This window comes from Lycium barbarum, chromosome 7, assembly GCF_019175385.1.
Source record: "Lycium barbarum isolate Lr01 chromosome 7, ASM1917538v2, whole genome shotgun sequence".
Lineage (NCBI taxonomy): Eukaryota > Viridiplantae > Streptophyta > Magnoliopsida > Solanales > Solanaceae > Lycium > Lycium barbarum.
In genome coordinates, this window is record NC_083343.1 from 105,595,686 (window position 1) to 105,615,727 (window position 20,042).

At 39.0% G+C, this 20,042-nt stretch overlaps 1 protein-coding gene across 2 annotated transcripts; it reads left to right on the forward strand.

The window, feature by feature from the left end:
* Positions 1-15,029: 15,029 nt before the first annotated feature.
* LOC132603694 (protein JINGUBANG-like) lies at positions 15,030-19,151 on the forward strand. Of its 2 annotated transcripts, none has more exons than XM_060316860.1 (3): positions 15,030-15,776; positions 17,657-18,023; positions 18,421-19,151. In XM_060316860.1, exons 1-3 carry the CDS (start codon positions 15,162-15,164, stop codon positions 18,783-18,785), a joined length of 1,347 nt encoding a protein of 448 aa, XP_060172843.1. In that variant the 5' UTR covers positions 15,030-15,161; the 3' UTR covers positions 18,786-19,151. The 2 variants fall into 2 exon arrangements, with proteins under 2 accessions (XP_060172843.1, XP_060172844.1); XM_060316861.1 differs by having other exon boundaries at positions 18,433-19,151.
* Positions 19,152-20,042: the final 891 nt, after the last annotated feature.

The following is a 20,042-nucleotide window of genomic DNA, read 5'->3' on the forward strand; positions in this document are numbered from 1 at the left end:
CTTCTAGTCTTATATAATACTGGATTAAAATGAGCTTAAATGAAACGACAACTGCCTTGTCAGAATATACGATCAACTATATCCAGATTTTTGTAGGCTGAAAATATCTCTGCTGAAATTGTTAGTGCTTCTAGTAACCTTTTATATTTATTTTAATTGTCTTATATAATACTGGATTAAAATGAGCTTAAATGAAACGATATGGACTGAAGTCAATCAGCTTTACTTGCTCTTTAACCTTTTAAATAGGTAGTCCATGATGAAGAGTACACTTAAGAAGAGTCAAGATATCGTCACCCAAATACTCAAAAACAACACACGCATGTTGCTTATTTGGACCAAAGTGTGTAAAATGGTCCACTGGCCTCAGCTGAGGCGACCACACTGAAGATTAAATGAGACGATATGTAACAAGCATCCAAAGAGTGTTAAACTCGTTTCTTGTCTATTGCAATAATAACATCAGTATCCATGTCAAAGCAATCAATAGCAATTTCTATGGGCTCGGTTGGTTGGAAACAACTTATTTCGGGATTAGTTATCCCACCTTGAAGGTGGGATCAAAAAACACTTTAATTTCAGGATAACTAATTCCGGGATTACTGTTGGGAATAAACAAGCAATAATCAAATTGCACGACGAGGTAACAACGGAAGAAATATCCAAGCCAAAACTTCCCACACTATTTGAACCAAGAGAAGACAATAAACACTAGCACAAATGGAAATCCAAGCAGCAGCTATACCAACAATAAAATAGCAAAGCAAGCAAAAATAAATCGAATGGAAGAGACCAAATTTACGTGGTAGAACCCCTTCAAGGTGAAGAGGAAACATCCACGGGACCTCCGGCCCACAAAAGCTCCACTATAATCAACAAGAGTTACAACATTGTTCTCCAAATGGCTACAACAACAAAGCCAAGCATGGAGCAACAATACATAAAAGATAGCACCAAAACCAGTGAAGAAAAGAGAGAAATCACCCCCAAAAACGAGCTACTGTTCGTACACGAAAACTGGAGCTACAGACCACAAAATCCGATCTCCACCGTTGAAATCGAAGAACCAGATGTTGAGAACCCCCAGTTCAAATGTCAGCACGATCCAACGGTTAACGAATCGGAAAACGCAATTTAAAGTGGACTGCTGTAGCAGAAAATTTCTGGACGAAAATCTGCTTTCTCTCTCACGTTTTTCTCTCTATATGGCTGCTATGAATTCACTCTTGTGTTCTCAAAATAAGACCTAAATTGATCCTATATATAGAGTAAATTTTGGGAAAAATTGGCCTGGTCCAAATTGGATTGAGTTTTATTAATCCAATTCCACATAGGAAGGGAAAACCCAAAAACCTAACAATTCTCCCCCTCCCGACTATGTGGAGGAAACCGCCATCCCGGCGATCAAGTAACACTCTTCAAACTTCCCTCTTGGCAAACCTTTAGTCAACATATCCGAACCATTATCATCGGTGTGAATCTTCTCAAGTTCAAGCAACTTAGAATCCAACACATCTCTAATCCAATCGTATCTCACATCAATATGTTTCGACCTACCATGAAATGTAGAGTTCTTGCCAAGATGAATAGCACTTTAACTGTCGCAATAAAGAACATACCTCTCTTGAGCAAATTCAAGTTCCTCCATAAGTCTCTTCATCCAGAGCAACTCTTTACAAGCTTCAACGGTAGCTATAAGCTCAGCTTCTGTAGTAGATAGAGCAACATAGTTTTGCAACCTAGATTGCCAAGACACAGCTCCCCCTGCATAAGTAATCAAGTAGCCCGAAGTAGACTTACGAGTATCAATATCACCGGCCATATCTAAATCAGTGTAACCACAAAGAATAGGCTTTCTTGTCCCAAAACACAAACTCAGACTAGAAGTGCCACAAAGATATCTCATAATCCACTTCACAACATTCCAATGCTCTCTTTCCGGATTAGAAAGAAAACGGCTGACAACCCCAACGACATGAGCAATATCTGGTTTTGTACAAATCATTGCATACATCAAATTGCCAACGGCTGAAGAATAAAGAACTTTCTTCATATCTTCCTTCTTACTATCACTAGAAGGACACTTCTTCATGCTCAATTTGAAGTGCATAGCTAAAGGTGTTTTGACAACCTTAGCTTTATTCATGTTGAATCTGCAAAGTACTTTTTGAATGTACTTCTCTTGTGATAACCACAACTTCTTGGCCTTTCTGTCACGAACAATCTGCATGCCAAGAATCTGCCTTGCTGGTCCCAAGTCTTTCATAGCAAAAGACTTATTCAATTCTTGCTTCAACTTCTGGATTCTACAAGAATTCTGACCAACAACAAGCATGTCATCAACATAAAGCAATAGAATGATAAAGTCACCATCAGAGAATTTTTGCACAAAAACACAATGATCTGAAGAAGTCTTCTTGAAGCCCTGTTGACTCATAAAAGAACTAAACTTCCTGTACCACTGCCTGGGAGCTTGTTTTAAAGCATACAAGCTCTTCTTCAATTTGCAAACATAATTCTCTTTACCCTTGACTTCAAAACCTTCTGGCTGCTCCATATAAATTTCTTCATCTAAGTCACCATGGAGAAAAGCAGTTTTAACGTCCATTTGTTCAACCTCTAAATCTAGACTTGCAGCCAAGCCCAGAACAACCCGAATGGATGACATCTTCACAACTGGAGAAAAGATTTCATCAAAATCAACTCCCTTCTTCTGATTAAAGCCCTAGACAACCAATCTAGCCTTGTACTGCGGAACTGAGTTACCATCTTCATGTTTCACCCTAAAAACCCACCTGTTTTTCAAAGCTTTTCTATCTCTTGGAAGCTTAACCAGATCAAATGTATGATTATCATGCAAAGATTTAATCTCATCTTGCATAGCATCAAACCACCTTTCCTTTTCTTCACTATCCATGGCCTCATAAAAACTTTCAGGTTCTCCCCCATCAGTCAAGAGTACAAACTCATTGGGAGAATAACGAGATGAAGGTACTTTCTCTCTAATAGATTTTCTGACTCTGGAACATCAATAGCAACTGGTTGCTGGCCAACCACATCATCTTCCACTGGAGCATCAACAACATCATGCTGGTCATTCTGAACATGATCACTATCTTCATTATCAACTTGATCTTCATTATTTTGAAGATTTTCTTCAGGTGCAATAGTCACAGGAACTGGATCAACATCAACTAAGCTCTTATTGCTTTGAGAATCAACCTTCTCAGTTTTTTCAAAATCTTTAATTGTTTGGTTTTCAAAGAACACAACATCACGACTTCTAACAAGTTTCTTCTGAATTGGATTATAGAAACGATAGCCAAATTCGTCTTGACTATAACCAATGAAGATACACTGCCTAGTTTTAACTTCCATCTTTGACCTCTCATCCTTAGGAACATGCACAAAGGCCTTACACCCGAAGACTCTGAGATGAGCATAAGAGACATCCTTACCAAACCAAACTCTGTCAGGGACATCACCATCCAAAGCAACAGTAGGAGATAAATTGATAACATAAGCAGCAGTATTAAGTGCTTCTGCCCAAAATGAATCTGGCAGCTTAGCATCTGAAAGCAAACATCTAACCCTTTCAACTAGAGTTCTGTTCATCCTCTCTGCTAAACCATTTAACTGAGGAGTCTTTGGAGGAGTTTTCTGATACCGAATACCCTGCTGTCTACAATAATTATCAAAGGGACCAATGTATTCACCACCATTGTCTGAGCGGATGCATATTAGTTTCTTCCATGTCTGTCTCTCAACCAAGGCCCGAAAAGTCTTGAACACATCAAGTACTTGATCCTTGGACTTCAAAGGAAATACCCAGAGTTTGCGAGAGTGATCATCAATAAAAGTCACAAAGTAAAGTGCACCATCACGAGAGCTTACTTTAAAAGGACCACACAAATAAAAATGAACTAACTCCAGCAAATCCAGCTTTCTTGAAGGCGAATGACTGTGAAAAGAAACTTTTTTCTGTTTCCCGGCTAAGCAATGAACACATCTCTTTAACTTTGCTTGTTTCACTCCAGAAATAAAATTCTTCTTAGCCAAGTTATCAATCCTCTTCTCGCTCATATGACTCAGCCTTCTATGCCATAATTCTGATGAAGTATCATTCTCCACCAAATTTACTGAGTCACTACAAATGGAGCCCTGAAATAAGTACAAGTCAGACATCTTGTAACCTCGAGCCACAACCATTGAACCTTTAAGAAGCTTCCACTGGTCACCTGTTACACTCCATAATAATCTGTGCTACTTGTATTAAAACAAGAAAGAATGAGTTAAGAAGGTTCAAGGAAAGTTAATCGAGTTAGTAAGAATATCGTTATATATACATGGTTTCCTTAAGTATCCCAAGGCGACACGGTTACCTAAAGGGTGTGGAATCGCGCTATGAGTATGTATATGAAGTAATGCGAGTGACCTTTTAAAGTATTTGAGATTATTAGTAATGATATAGAGGGTGGACAAAAGATATGAATATACTTTTGCGATTGGAGTTTCGTCAAAGTTTTGTGAGTTCTCTAGTTATGTTTAAGGTTATTGTGAGTCTCTGGACCCTTCGAGATGTGTATATGGATTTTTATTGATGTATATAAGTGTGTATATGTATGCATAAGGTTGGAAGAGGATTAGAAGTTAAACGAAATGAATCGGAACAACTTCAGTAAAATTTCGGACCCGATTTTAGTCTATATTGTAGGAGGCATATCTCCTTGAATATGAGGAGTTTTAAGGTGTTTCAAAAGCCTAAAATGAAGTTCATCGAGTCTAGTTTATAATGCAACAAACCGCTCGTCAAAATGATATCGGGATAAGGAGATATGGACGATGCAAGGTGGGCTGGCAGGGCAGCAAGTTTGGACCCGACCCAAACACTCACATTTCGGCCCATGAGGCCCATTAAACTCAATAGATAAGTCACCACTTTGCCCTATATCATTTCACACGACCTAAAACAGATCCAAAACCCTTATTTTCTCTCCCAAACCCCCTTTCTAATTGAGCCATCATATAAGCTAAATCCTAGACCCTTGACATGATATTAGTTAAAGAGAAGTTGTAGCTTAAGTTTTTTTTTTGTGTTGTTAAGCAAGCAGCTGGAAAGAGGAACAAGATTCTTGAAGATTCTGATTGCTAAAGGTAATTTCAACCTCCCACTCATGTTATCAATTTGGATTAAAGGTTTAATATGGTGTATACGTGAAGGAAACGTTGATATACAAGCTAGAGAGAGAGAGAGAGCATAAACCATGGCATTCGGCCATGGCTAGCAAAATTGGAGCTCAAATTTGTTGCTCCAAAAATCAGATTTTCTAGGTATTTCAGCCCTTAGGAAGGTGATAATAACGTGGAGAATTCATTTGGAGCAACAAGAACAAGTATTAGTTCATTTCACAAATTCTAGCTAAGTGGAAAAAGCCAACTTGTTAAGGTAAGAGTTGATCATTTTTCTATGTGTTTGATGATGAAGTTGGACGTGTGGGGAATATGCAAATGTAAATTGTATGTGTGAAATTATGTATCTTGATGTTGAAGCATAGTTGTAACTTGGTAACATGAATTGCACGAATGTTGGAATGTTGTTGAAATGTTGTTGAATGCCGTAGGGGCTGTTTTTAATTGAAATTTGATGGGCTGATTTGAATTAATATTTTGGTTGTTGTAATCATAGATTATGTGATGAGAATGAAGGAATTTAATGGTTAGAGTTAGAGTTAAAATTGTTGTGGGTTGTTGTAAGGATTATAGAGATAATAATGTGATTTACTTGCATATGGATAGATGATGTGGTGTCGTGTGGCTGCTGTTGTATTTCCCTGAAATTTGCTGAAAAGATGGCATGAAATAAGTCGTAAGAAGTGTATTTGGGCTGCTTGGTGTGTTGTAAGTGTTCGTTAGAATTTCGGGCATCGTTATGTTATAGTTTAGGGGCTGTTTTCGGCCCAATTTGGAGAAATTGTTGGATCGTTGGAAATATTATGTGAATTGTTTAGAATGTTCTTGAATGTTATTAGTATGGGTTTGGGTTAGTATTTGAATGTATAGGCGTTGATGTTGGCTTGAAGGTAAGCCGTTGAATTGAATATTTGGAAAGTTGTCGAATGATGAAAAAGAGAGTATTAATGTAATATTGTCCTTCGAATTGGTTATTGGAGTTGCTAGGTTGGTTATTGTGGTTGTTGCTGTTGATTTTGAGCGAGTTAAATTCTCGGGATGGCCTATTTACAGGGGAAGTGCTGCCGAATTTTCTGTAGAATTTAATGTTAGTTTGGAATGAATGGCTTAAGTGCCTATGTTTAATATTGGATATTCGTTGGCATATTTGTAGACCTTGGGGAGCCCGAGGCATAGATTGGAATTTACTTTAAATTGGCTATCTTGGAGTGCGTACGAGGTATGTAAAGCGCAACTCTTCTTTCTTTTGGCATGCCTTAGTTTTCAATAGGCTATATCACGAGCCTCGAGGAAATTCCAAATTCGAAATCCGAGCACGTTATGATCCTTATATATATTTCTTGGCATTCTTATGTATGTTGTGATGAAGTATGAACAATTATGTCTTCGAAAGCATTGATTTCCAAACTTTGTACAAAAAGTTGTTTTAAAGAATTTCGTAACTACGAAATGCCATATCTTTTGTATAAAGGCTCGGATTGCTCCAATATTTTCATAAGAGTTTGCATGATGTATAATGAGTATGTTTTCCATGAGCGGGCCCGATTCGGGTCGATACCCGTTCGTGGGTCCCGCGACTTTCCTTTATGTAATTCAGACGACTTTTGAAAGAATTTGGTATGATTATCATTTCGAATTTCAAATATGATCATTTTACTTATGTTTGAATTTATGATAATGATTTTATGCATATGACTACTCTTTTAACTACTAAACAAAAAATGTTTTAAATAATTCATTAAGTCTTATAAATTGTTTTGGCACTCGGAACGACTTCAGAAAGGTATGCTTCTGTAATTCATTATGACATCCGAAACTCACTTATTATGATCCCGTCTGACTTCATTGAATTGGTTTGTCATTGATATGCCTCATCGAGTCTCTGAAAATATTTATGATATTTTAACTGCATTTAGTTTCTCACTACTCTATTCGTGGATGCCCCAATGTTTCCCACACTGAGCCCGGGCCAGGATATGTTGTCAAGCGTAATCCTCTGCATTGTTCGCCGTGCCTCGATGTGAGGGGGCAGGTATACGTGTACATGGGTTTGTGGAGTATGTTGTGCCATGTACACATGTTCTGATATGATTTGCCATGGCCATCTGATATGATATACTATGTTACGGGGTTATGCCCCTATTCTGATTCTTCTGTGTTGTGGCACCAGCGTCGGGAGGGTGGCCACGTTCTGTTTGCCGAGTCCCTTGGCAGGGGCCGGATTTGATATGACATATGTTTCTGTACACACTCCGCATGTTTTGAAGATATGTATTTGATACTTTGGATTTTCTACTCACTTTTTCTGTACGTTCTGTACCAGTTATGATTTTGTTTCTGTAATTCAGGCTTTACATATTCAGTACATATTTTGTACTGACCCCCTTTCTTCGGGGGCTGCGTTTTCATGCCGCGCAGGTACCGACGACAGGTTTGCTGATCCGTCCGTCTAGGATATATTTTCTGCCATTTGGAGCGCTCTTTTATTCAGAGCCCATCTTTTGGTACAGTCTGTCACTACTGTATATATATATTCTCGTTCATGGGTACGGCGGGGCCCTGTCCCGTTATATGATTCCGTCGGTCTGTTTAGAGGTCTGTAGACATGTTTGTAGGTTGGGGTCTTTCTGTACGGATGCGTGTATATGTTGTGTTTGGGCGATCCCATTCGCCGCGGCGGCCAGTCCGCATATGTTTAAATGTTGCTTTGTTGGCCCTGGGTGGTCATTGTTGGTATTATCTGTGCGCAGGGTTAATTTGGATAGTCTGTAAAACAAAGGAAACTCTGCCGAAATTTTTCTGGAAATTATCTAAATATTGAAATATAGCCTTGTCGGCTTCTGCTATATACTTGAATGCGTTTGATAATATTTGTTCTCAACTCTGTTTAAAAATGATGATTTAGTTTGTATGTCCGTTTGGGTGCCCAAGTAGGGCACCAGTCGCGGCCCACGGGGCTGGGTCGTGACATCACCACCAATGGTTTGATCATAACCATCATCATCAAGCTTTCCTACAGAAATTAAATTCAGCCGAACATCTGGAGCATACTTGACATTGTTAAGAACCAACCTCGACCCATTATTACTTTGCAAGCAAACTGTGCCAATACTAAGTACCTCAACCTCACTATCATTGCCCATTCGTAAATTTTCAAAATTACCCGAATTATAAGAAGAAAATAATTCCTTCTTTGGCGTGACATGAGAAGTGGTACCTGAATCCACAAACCAGGTAGACTCATCACAAACAAGATTGATATCGTTTTTACCACAAGCAACAAGAAGATCATTTGCAGCAATAACAACAACACGATTTTCATTATCGCCTTCTTTCTTTTGCTTTTTCTGGTCTCTCTTAAACTTGTAGCAATGTTTCTTGATGTGCCCTTTCAAGTGACAATAGTCACATGTAAGATTCTTGTACCTGGAGGTTCTTGACTTGCTTCTACTTTTACCTCTATCATTTTGACCTCTGAAACTACTTCTCCATCTGTCTCAGTAACCATCACTGGGAGCAGAATTAGTCAAAGAAACTCGAAGAGTTTCCCAAGAGTCTGGCAGAGTATTAAGAAGCCAAAGCCCTTGTATTTCTTCATCAAACTTGACACCCATTCCAGACAGCTGATCAAGGACACCCTGAAAATCATTGATATGATCAGAAATAGGGCTGCCCTCTTTGTATCTAATATTCATCAATTGTTTCAGTAGGAACAACTTATTATTGCAAGTTTTCGAAGCATAAATTGTCTCGAGTTTTTCCCACAAGATTTTAGCATTTGTCTCATTCACAATATAATTTCAAACATTATCTTCAACCCATTGCCTGATATAGCCACAAACCTGTAAGTGCTCAAATTCCCAATCCTCATCTTCAATAGACTTAGGTTTCTTAGAAGCAAACACAGGTAAATGCAATTTTTTGACAAATAGAAGATCTTTCATCTTGTTTTTCCAAAGATGGTAATTACTGCCATTTAAACAAACCATCTTGCTCATATTTGCCTCTATCATTCAAATAGACGATCAACACAACCAAATACAACTACAAGCTCTGATACCATTTTGTTGGGAAGAATCAAGCAATAACCAAATTGCACGACGAGGTAACAGCGTAAGAAATACCTAAGTCGAAACTTCCCACACTATTTGAACCAAGAGAAGACAATAAACACTAGCACAAATGGAAATTCAAGCAACAGCTATACCAACAATAAAATAGCAAAGCAAGCAAAAATAAATCGAATGGAAGAGACACCAAATTTACGTGGTAAAACCCCTTCAAGGTGAAGAGGAAACATCCACGGGACCTCCGGCCCACAAAAGTTCCACTATAATCAACAAGAGTTACAACAATGTTCTCCAAATGGCTACAACAACAAAGCTAAGCAGGGAGCAACAATACATAAAAGATAGCACCAAAACCAGTGAAGAAAAGAGAGAAATCACCCAAAAAATGAGCTACTGTCCGTACTCGAAAACTGGAGATACAGATAACAAAATCCGATCTCAACTGTTGAAATCGAAGAACCAGATGTTGAGAACCCCCAGTTAAAATTTCAGCACGATCCAACGGTTAACGAATCGGAAAACGCAATTTAAAGCGGACTGCTGTAGCAGAAAATTTCTGGACGAAAATATGCTTTCTCTCTCACGTTTTTCTCTCTATATGGCTGCTATGAATTCACTCTTGTGTTCTGAAAATAAGAACTAAATTGATCCTATATATAAAGGAAATTTTGGGCAAAATTGGCCTGGTCCAAATTGGATTGAGTTTTATTAATCCAATTCCACATCGGAAGGGAAAACCCAAAAATCTAAGAATTAGTTATCCCGAGTTGTTTTCCAACCAAACATGGGATAAGGTGACACTAATTTTTATCCAAGGACTATTTTTCTCTATCCAGCATACCAAACGAGCCCATGAGAACAATTTTGCTCATAAAATTTGGTGTTACCCATTTGACAAAGTCAATATCACCCCCCCCCCCCCCCTGAAGATCCAATGGTGCAATGCAAGAACAAAATTTTATCTTTTACCCTATTTTTTTCATATTCACTCTACTAAGTACCCTACTATTTTTTAGGTTTACCATTCAAATTGCGGACGCATAACATTATTTAACGTTATAAAACGATACAATCTATCCAAACGTTGTATCCATCGAAATAATACAGTACAACATAATATAATATAGTGTGATACATTATGATCCAAACAGAGTGTAAGTATATTGCTTAGTTAAACAAAGAAATAGTATAGAATTGTGAGTTGGAAAAACTGCTTTACGACCTTCGTGGTTGGTTCAACCTGTTTTTCCCAACTTTGGGTCGCCGAAACTTTGGTGGTTCCCGACCTTCTTCTCTCTGCCTTTGAAGCTTCGACTCCCCTCTCTCGAATCGTTCCAAACATCGCCAGTACTGAATCGCTACATTTATCACCTTCTTCATACTCACTGAGTTTTGACCTGAAAAACCCTTGTATTGAAAATACTCTTCTCCTAACTCTTCCCACAATCTTGAGTTCCGCATATGGTCTATAGATCTCTTCAAAACATATCGATCCAACGGCTCATCCACCCAAATGAAGTGGCGGATCTCCTCGGATGCAAAGTCTCCCAACATATGGTGAGGGACTCTACGATTAGGCCTTGGTATTTTGTTTGTGTACATGTCAAAACCCTTGTATACTTGCATTTTATCTGAGTTGATGATTTTAGGGAAGAAATGAGAGGCTAAGTCGATTGAGAACTTGAATTTTCCAGCAGCAGTGGGCCCCTTCATGATAACTATTTTCTCTTTTGTGTGTTTATAGCAAAATTATCCGTCAGAAGAAGACTTCTTCATACTTTGTTAGTTGTGGAGTGTCTGTTCTCTTCTTGTTGGTAAAGTTGAAGATACAAGGAGAAACAAGAAAAGAAAGAAGATTGAAGGGTTGAGATTATAAGACTGGTGTCTGATAGACTTCTATTTGGGCCATTCAAAATTTTGGCCCTACAGAACTGAATCAAACATTTGCATTGTTGTCCTTCTTTAATTCATGTCTCCGTAGAACATAAATTTATATTTTTGTATCATAATATTCACAGGTTATGCATTGACATGACTTCAGTTTCTAAACAACTTACCCCCACTGGACATAAGTTCGGCTGCTAAAGGAAAGATTAAAGACCAGCCCATTTTAAGGACAAAAATTAAAGATCGACCATTTCAAGAATAAAACGTCCAATTTTATGCATTTTAATTGGGTCATTTACATTTTTTCGTCCAATTTTGTGCTAGTCTTTAATTTTTGTCCTCAAGATAATTTTTTTTCGGCGCATAGGTTTATATTTTTGCATTATAATATCCTACACTCTTCCATCTCTCTCTCTCTCTCATCTCTCTCAACGGTAATAACACCCCACCCCACCCCACCCCCACCCCCACCCCCTCCTTCCTGGCAGCGAACCACCGCCGGCGGGTATACTTTTCCGGCGTGAACAGTACCTTTTTTTTTTCTCTCTCATTCTCTCTTCTCTTCTCTTCTCTTTTCCTTTTTTTCTTTGTTTTTTTGCCTGTTGTCTTCCCGTTTTTGCACTTGGAAACCCCCGCCAGTGGGTTTCCGGCGGTGAACAGTGTCCGGCGGTGAACAGTGCTCCGCGCGTGAACAGTGCTCCGGGGGGTTATGATGATGAGCATGGAGGTTTCGGCCTCGGAGTCAGGAATGGAGGAGGGGTCTCACTTCTGGATTTCGCTAAAGTCTTTGGATTGGTAGTAGCCAACTCGCGTTTCCCGAAGAGGGAGCAGCACTTGGTAACCTTTCGTAGTTCGACGGCTGCGACGCAGATAGACTTTTTGCTCCTTAGAAAAGAGGATAAAGGTCTTTGTAAAGACTGTAAGGTCATTCCGGGTGAGAACCTTACGACCCAACATAAGATTTTGGTGATGGATTTGGGGATTATGAGGAAGAAGAGGAAGAGGGTCGCGGATGACCTGCCAAGGATCAGGTGGGGGAGTCTGACTTTGTCGAGTGCCCAGGAGATAGGGGAGAAGTTGATGGCTATGGGGGCTTGGGAGAGTAGGGGGGACGCGAGCAGTATGTGGGATAGGAGGGTGAGCTGCATTAGGGAAACAGCTAGAGATGTCCTGGGAGTCTCGAGAGGTCGCCGTGGTAGGCGACGTGGGGACTGGTGGTGGAATGGAGAAGTCCAGGAAAAGGTGGAAGCAAAGAAAGTGGCGTTCGCGAGGTTGGTAGACAGCAAAGATGAGGAGGAGAAGCGGACGAATAGGGAAACGTATAAGATTGCGAGAAAGGAAGCAAAGTTGGCAGTTTCGGCGGCAAAAACGGCAGCCTTCGAACGTCTATATGCAGAACTAGAGGACAAAGGCGGGGATAAGAAGTTGTTCAGGCTAGCCAAGGTGAGGAAAAGAAAGGCACGGGACTTGGATTGAGTAAAGTGCGTCAAGGACGAGGATGGAAAAGTATTGGTAGAGGAAGCTCTCATTAGACGGAGATGGCAGTCATACTTCCATAAACTCTTGAATGAGGAAGGTGAGAGAGACATTGTGTTGGGAGATTTGGAGTACTCTGAGAGGCGCCGCGACTTTGGGTATTGTAGGAGTATAAAGGTGGAGGAGGTTAAGGTTGCTGTTCGAAGGATGCGCAGGGGAAAAGCTACCGGTCCTGACGAGATCCCTGGGGAGTTCTGGAAGAGTGCGGGCAGGGCAGGTTTGGAGTGGTTGACTGGATTGTTTAATGTTATTTTTAAGACGGCGAAAATGCCTGAGGAATGGAGGTGGAGTATGATGGTCCCTTTGTATAAGAACAAAGGTGATATTCAAAGTTGCAACAACTATAGAGGGATCAAGCTGATAAGCCACACTATGAAGGTGTGGGAAAGGGTGGTAGAGATGAGGGTGAGAAGAGGCGTGCCCATTTCAGAGAACCAGTTCGGACTCATGCCGGGGCGCTCGACTACAGAAGCCATCCATCTTGTGAGGAGACTGGTGGAGCAGTATAGGGAGAGGAAGAAGGACCTGCACATGGTTTTCATCGACCTAGAAAAGGCTTACGACAAAGTGCCAAGAAAGGTTTTATGGAGATGCTTGGAGGCCAAAGGTGTACCTGTAGCGTACACTAGGGCGATCAAGGACATGTATGAGGGAGCCAAGACCAGGGTAAGGACAGTGGGACGAGACTCGGAGTACTTCCCAGTGGAGATGGGGTTGCACCAAGGATCAGCTCTTAGCCCATTTTTATTTGCTCTAGTGATGAATTTTCTGACGCGGCGAATTCAAGGTGAGGTGCCATGGTGTATGTTATTTGCGGACGACATAGTCTTGATCGACGAGACACGAGGCGGAGTGAACGCTAAGCTGGAGTTCTGGAGACAAACTCTGGAGTCTAAAGGGTTCAAGTTAAGTAAGACCAAGACAGAGTACATGGAATGCAAGTTCAGTGACGTGACACATGAGTCTGGCGTGGAAGTGAGGCTTGGTACCCAGGTCATCCCAAAGAAAAGAAGTTTCAAATATCTCGGGTCTATATACAAGAAAATGGGGATATTGATGATAGTGTTTCACATCGTATTGGCGCAGGGTGGATGAAATGGAGGCTTGCTTCAGGAGTGCTGTGTGATAAGAAGGTGCCACTAAAACTTAAAGGCAGGTTCTACAAAGTGGTTGTGAGACCGACCTTGTTGTACGGTGCAGAGTGTTGGGCAGTCAAGAGCTCTCATGTCCAAAAGATGAAAGTTGCGGAAATGAGAATGCTGCGATGGATGTGTGGGCACACCAGGCGAGATAGGATTAGGAATGAAGATATCAGGGATAAGGTTGGAGTAGCATCAGTGGAGGACAAGATGAGGGAAGCGAGACTGAGATGGTTTGGGCATGTGAGGAGGAGAGGCAGAGACGCTCCAGTGCGGAGGTGTGAGAGGTTAACTATGGATGGTTTCAGAAGAGGTTAGGGTAGGCTGAAAAAGTATTGGGGAGAGGTGCTGAGACAGGACATGGCGCAGGTTCAACTTACCGAGGACATGACCCTAGATAGGAGGTTTTGGAGGACTCAGATTAGGGTAGAAGGCTAGTAGGTAGTCGTTGTTTCGATCTATAGTCTATTGCCCTTTTTTTCTTGCTACTATATGTGGTTTCTTGTACTTCGATTATCTTATTTATCTGTGGTAGCTACTGTTCCCTTTTTTTCAGACTGCTTTATTCTGACTTATTCGCTTTCTTTAGTTTCATTTGCATTCTGCTTTGAACTGCTTATGCTTATCTAACCTTTCTCGTTGTGATTTCTCTTGAGCCGAGGGTCTTTCGGAAACAGCCTCCCTGTCTTCCGAGATAGGGGTATGGTCTGCGTACACTTTACCCTCCCCAGACCTCACATTGTGGGATTTCACTGGGCATGTTGTTGTTGTTGTAATATCCTACAAGTTATGTCCCGTGCCTTTAAAGAACTTATGCCCCTGCTAGGCATAGTTCAATTTTAAAGGACAAAAATTAAAGACCAGTCCATTTGACAGAGGGAGTAATTTAAGATACTCCGTTTCAATTTAAGTGTCTTACTTTCATTTTTGGTTATCCCCAAAAAGAGCGCATTTTTCTATATTTACTAAGTTGACAATTTAAACATACTACATGACACTTTTATAACCATAAGATTCAACGGACATTTTAGTACATTATACACATTTTTAATTTATAACCACAAGATTCAAAAGTCTATTTTATTTTTTAATTTTTTAGCCTAGTCAAACTAAAACACTTAAATGGGGACGGACGGAGCAATTTAAAATTTTGTATATATGCATGAATACCAACTCTTGTACAATTGTTTTCGTCACTGTGGGGGTAGCTGATAGTTGAGAGCATTAAAACTCATTAAAAACAATACGATACACATTATATTATCTTCAATTCTTGATCATCTTCAATTCTTCATTATACCGTACCATTTCTTCCTCCTTAGAATTAGTTTGAGAGACAATGGCTTCACCAATGGACTTTGATCAGCCTCCCAATTCACCTGTTTCTTCAGCTCCATCTTTCGCCATAAGACCAAATAATCATAACACCACCTTCTTGAGAAGTATTTCCACAAAAGAACCCTCAAATTTCACCGAAGAACTAACGTATAGCCCGCTACGCTTAAGCACTTCTGTTCTTCCTTCCAATACATACAACTCTCAGCCTTCAACTCCTCGCCTTTCGTTCACACTCAACAACAATCCCACAAAGTCTGTCGACGATCATGACTTTCATCATCAAACCACTTATAGGTGCATTTCATCTGTCCTTAAAAAGGACGGACAGATCTTGTCCGTGGCTTTATACAACGGCCTTGTGTACACGGGGTCTCAGGCAAATGTAATACGCGTGTGGAAGTTGCCTGAGTTTACTGAGTGTGATCATCTTAAGACGAGAGCGTCTATGGTGGTTTCGTTACAAGTGTCGAATGATATGGTTTATGCTGCCTATGCTGATTGTAAGATTAGGGTGTGGCGTAGGACTTGGGAAGGAGCTATCAAGCATGTTCGAGTTGCGACTATTCCGAAGGTTGGAAGTTATGTCCGGAGCTATATCTCTGGTAGAGATAAGATGGTAAAGTTTTTCTATCCTAAATATTTGTCGTTTTAAGAAATTGAATTTGTTTCAAAATATTTGACGTTTTAGAAAAACATCAAGCATGTATTATCTTTTTGTTCGAATTCATCGTTATTGCTTTAACAAGTGGAGTATTGGTTATTAAGTTAGATGTTTAAGCAAGAGATAAAGGATAATTTGCGATTGATGTCTTTTCTAAAATGTGTGTAAAAAGTTTAAAAAACAAATAATATGAACCGAATGTAATACTTATACAGTACTCCCTCCGTTCAGTTTTACTTGTTTAGTATACCAAAAATAGATGTGCACTTTTAGTTGTTTAGTTTAGAAAATCAAGAGTATATTTTACCTTTGTTATTAATTATTGGATTGAAAATTTCAAAGAATTATTGGTGGCTGCACAACTTTTAAAGTATGTTTGATTTTTATAATATTAGGGCTCATATATAGTAAAATTGTTACTCATTTTATTTACTGCTCTTTAAGGGATGTGCCAAGTCAAATATGAATATGTAAAAATGAACCGGGGGAGTACTATATTTACTCTTCTTTTACTTTGGAGTAGTTAACTATTAATGTACATGCTTTAATATTGGTAGAACGTACTGTGAGTACTGCTCCTCTCACTCTGTAATCCTCTGCGAGAGTAACATGCTGTAGGGAAATTTTTTATGCATGGCAACCTTTTTATCAGCCTGCTATATTATTCTATTTTTCTTTCTTAATTATACATCGTTGAGTTTTTATATAAACCAAATATAGACTAGGACTATGTGACAAAAGGGGGTCCAACATAAGCAGGACGGCTGTAGCGTTAGTGTTATGATTTCATTGAAATTCAATATTTGTTCAAACTCTATATATATGTTAAAATATTAATTAAAGTACATTTAATACATTTTAAACCCAATGAATTAAATGATACATTGTGGAAAAAGTTTCAACTTGACCTATAAAGTTCAAATGTTGAATTTGTTTCCGGCTTTCCGCATATAAGTAGTGTTGCATCATAGAGGAATGTATCTATGTAAAAAATGCTGCCTTTGATTTCTTATATTGCCATGGCCCATGAGATATAAGTTTCCATGACCAATTAAATCATTTTTTCTCCTTTCCCTTCTACGCCTAGTAATCTACTATAAAGCTTCTCTTCTCATTTTTTGTATCTGTATATACACATAAATAGCAATGATTTTGAAAGGAGTATGGACTTGTACAGGGGCGGAGCCAGCCCTCTGGGTGGGGGTTCGGCCGAACCCAGTAGTTTTTGTCCGAACCATATATTTGTATTAGATTTTTTGTCAAATATGTATAAATTATTAATTAAGAACCCAGTAACATTTAATAATTAGAACCCCGAACCCACAAGCTCTGAATCCTGGCTCCGCCTCTGAACTTGTATGCTTAAATGTTATTGACAGAAAGCCTTTTTTGGAGCATAAATCAGGGATATGCATATACGGATGGTAGTCATGGTGTGCACCGACACTTATATTTTGCTAACAATTTGAACTGTCTTTTTCAATCTTAAAATTTTATTATGTCATTAGTTATTTATCTGTTCAAAAGTATCTGTATTTGGTTTGAGTTTGGACCGGAAAAGAGTTGAATCCACTATTGCTTTAGACATTTTTTAGCACTGTATTAATTGCAGCAAACCAAACATCGACTTGGACAGTTCTGGGAGCATATTTATTACATATGCAACTACTGCTTTGTGATTAAAGCACTGCAGCATCTAATTTAAGCCTTTTTCTAGCCTCTAATTTAATGCATACTTGAAGCCTTGAGATGCTTTGTCTAACCAGAATAGTAGTTCATAATCTTCACTTTACTGTGTAGCTAGAAAAATTAATGTCTTTATTGAATTATGACAGATGAAGCATATGGGACCAATATCTTCACTGGCAATTAACATATCAGATGACATTCTTTATTCAGCTTCCCTTGATAAAACAGTAAAAGTATGGAGAATTTCGGACCTCAAGTGCATAGAAACAATCCAAGCCCATAACGATCCGATAAACGCCATTGTTGTTGGTGACGATGGTGTCCTTTATACTGCTTCTGATGATGCCACGGTCCGAGTATGGAGACGAAATTTCTGCAGTGGAGATAGGCCACATTCCCTCACTGTGACTCTACCAGCAAAATGTTCACCAGTAAAGACATTAGCCTTAACAAATGATGGTGGGGTACTTTATGGAGGGTGCAGTGATGGTTACATTCATTATTGGCTGAAAGGTTTGTTAGTATTTGCCCTGAATTTCCTACCTTATTTGGATTTTACTATAACTGTATTTTACATATAAAAAAGGTCCAATATTTATCCTTTTCTTGGAGGGGAAGTTTTGCACCTCTATAAATTGAGGATCTTTCCTTCATACAGCAAGTCGGCAACACAATAGCACATCCGCAATATAATCCTTTAGGTTAAAAAGTTTTGTTTAGGGGGAGATTATTATCGCGATAATTCTATACTTTCTTTTATTTTAATTTTTCATTAGGTTAATCGACCAAACCAAATCGGAGTGTTATGCTCTTTTTTTAGTATAATAGTTTTTGTTGTCCGATTTATTATCGTTCAAAATTTACAATTATTAGCTTCAACATGACGTCTTGTTATTTTGATCCCCACAAGGTTGGTTCTCAGGGCAATTACAATATGGTGGTGCACTTCTTGGACACACACATGCTGTGATGTGCTTGGCCAGTATTGCTAATTATTTGGTCAGTGGCTCAGCTGACTCAACATGCAGGGTGTGGTTAAGGGAGCAACAAGATTGTCAACATGTATGTGTGGCCATTTTGCAAGGTCACAGAGGGCCTATTAGGTGTGTTACCGCATTCCCTGGACGAGTGAACGAGGAGACCGATGATGGTTGCACAATTTGCACAGGAAGTCTTGATGGAGTCCTCAAGATGTGGCGTGTGAGACGCACCAGCAGTAGCTATAAGGGCAAAGGTTCTTCACAGAATGTTTGTGAATATTTTGAGATGGCTTAAATCAGGAGGACCCTTTAATTTTTCTTGCAAGATGTGTTATTTCTAACTAGAGACGGATCCAAAATTTAAATAACAGTGCAGACATAGTATTAGTATCACTGACTTTCCAACTGTTTGTGACAATATTTAGGTACACATTCGCCCTGTTTTCAACTTTGACATAGAGAGAGTAGAAGATGCCAATGAATTCTTTACACCCTGTCTTCACGGATTATAGTTCAACTTTCCTTTTAATCTGTATTAATTCTAAATTTACTATCGGTTGACTCTGTAATTCACTCTATATAGTTTTTCTATTTTTATCATTGAGTGGTTGCTCATTGTACTGAATCCAGATCAAATAATATTTCCGCGGAGTTTATGTTTTCCTTACTTACAATTTAAAGCTTTTAAAGACAATTTACACAATTCAATACAGTGCCAGAGTAAACGGCCCCATTTAAACAATATAAGACAACACGAAACATTAGTGAAAATGTATGTCCTGCCACTTCAATATTTAGTCAGCTTTGTGACATTCTTGATCGAAGAAATTAAAGTAAAACACTAGGACACTGACAGAGTGGGAGAACTTGCAAAGCTACTAAACATGTTAGAATTGAAGCAGGCAAATTATCTGCTTGAGCCAAATGCATTAGCTGAGTTTCAAAGTAGGCTTAATGATCGATCGCCTGATGCCGTTCCCGACTGTTATCCCCGATTAGCAAAGGGCCTGAGAAACTTTCTACTTATGAGTAGCGGGTATAGAATCAATGGGTGATGCTTGGTTATAATTTTGAATCTATTATTATATGTTTGCTCTAGTTTTGGTTGTTTTTGATGTTGAAAACGTTACATCTCGATCGGAAAAGAACCAAGAAAAAAAGAAAGAATCAGAATTGATCGACAGATTTCTTGGAACAAACAAAAAGGAAACGAAAGATGAAACATAAATCATGGATCAATCCGGATTATGAACCATAAAAGCACCCATTAAACCGATTACAATAATACTAGTTACAACACCCATTATCCAAAGAGGAATACTTCCAGTAGTGTTGGCCATTTAGCCCACTTCGCTCCAAATTTTAACTAGTGGTCATGCTAAAGACATGACCTCATACAATAATTTTCATAGTTCTGTCATATCTTTTGTTTCATTTCTTCTGAAACAATCTGAAACACTTTTTGATTATCCATCTACTACCAGAAATTCAATGCATAATCTCAACACTCAATGTATATTTCTGAATAATATTTTTCTCTCCAAGAAAAAAG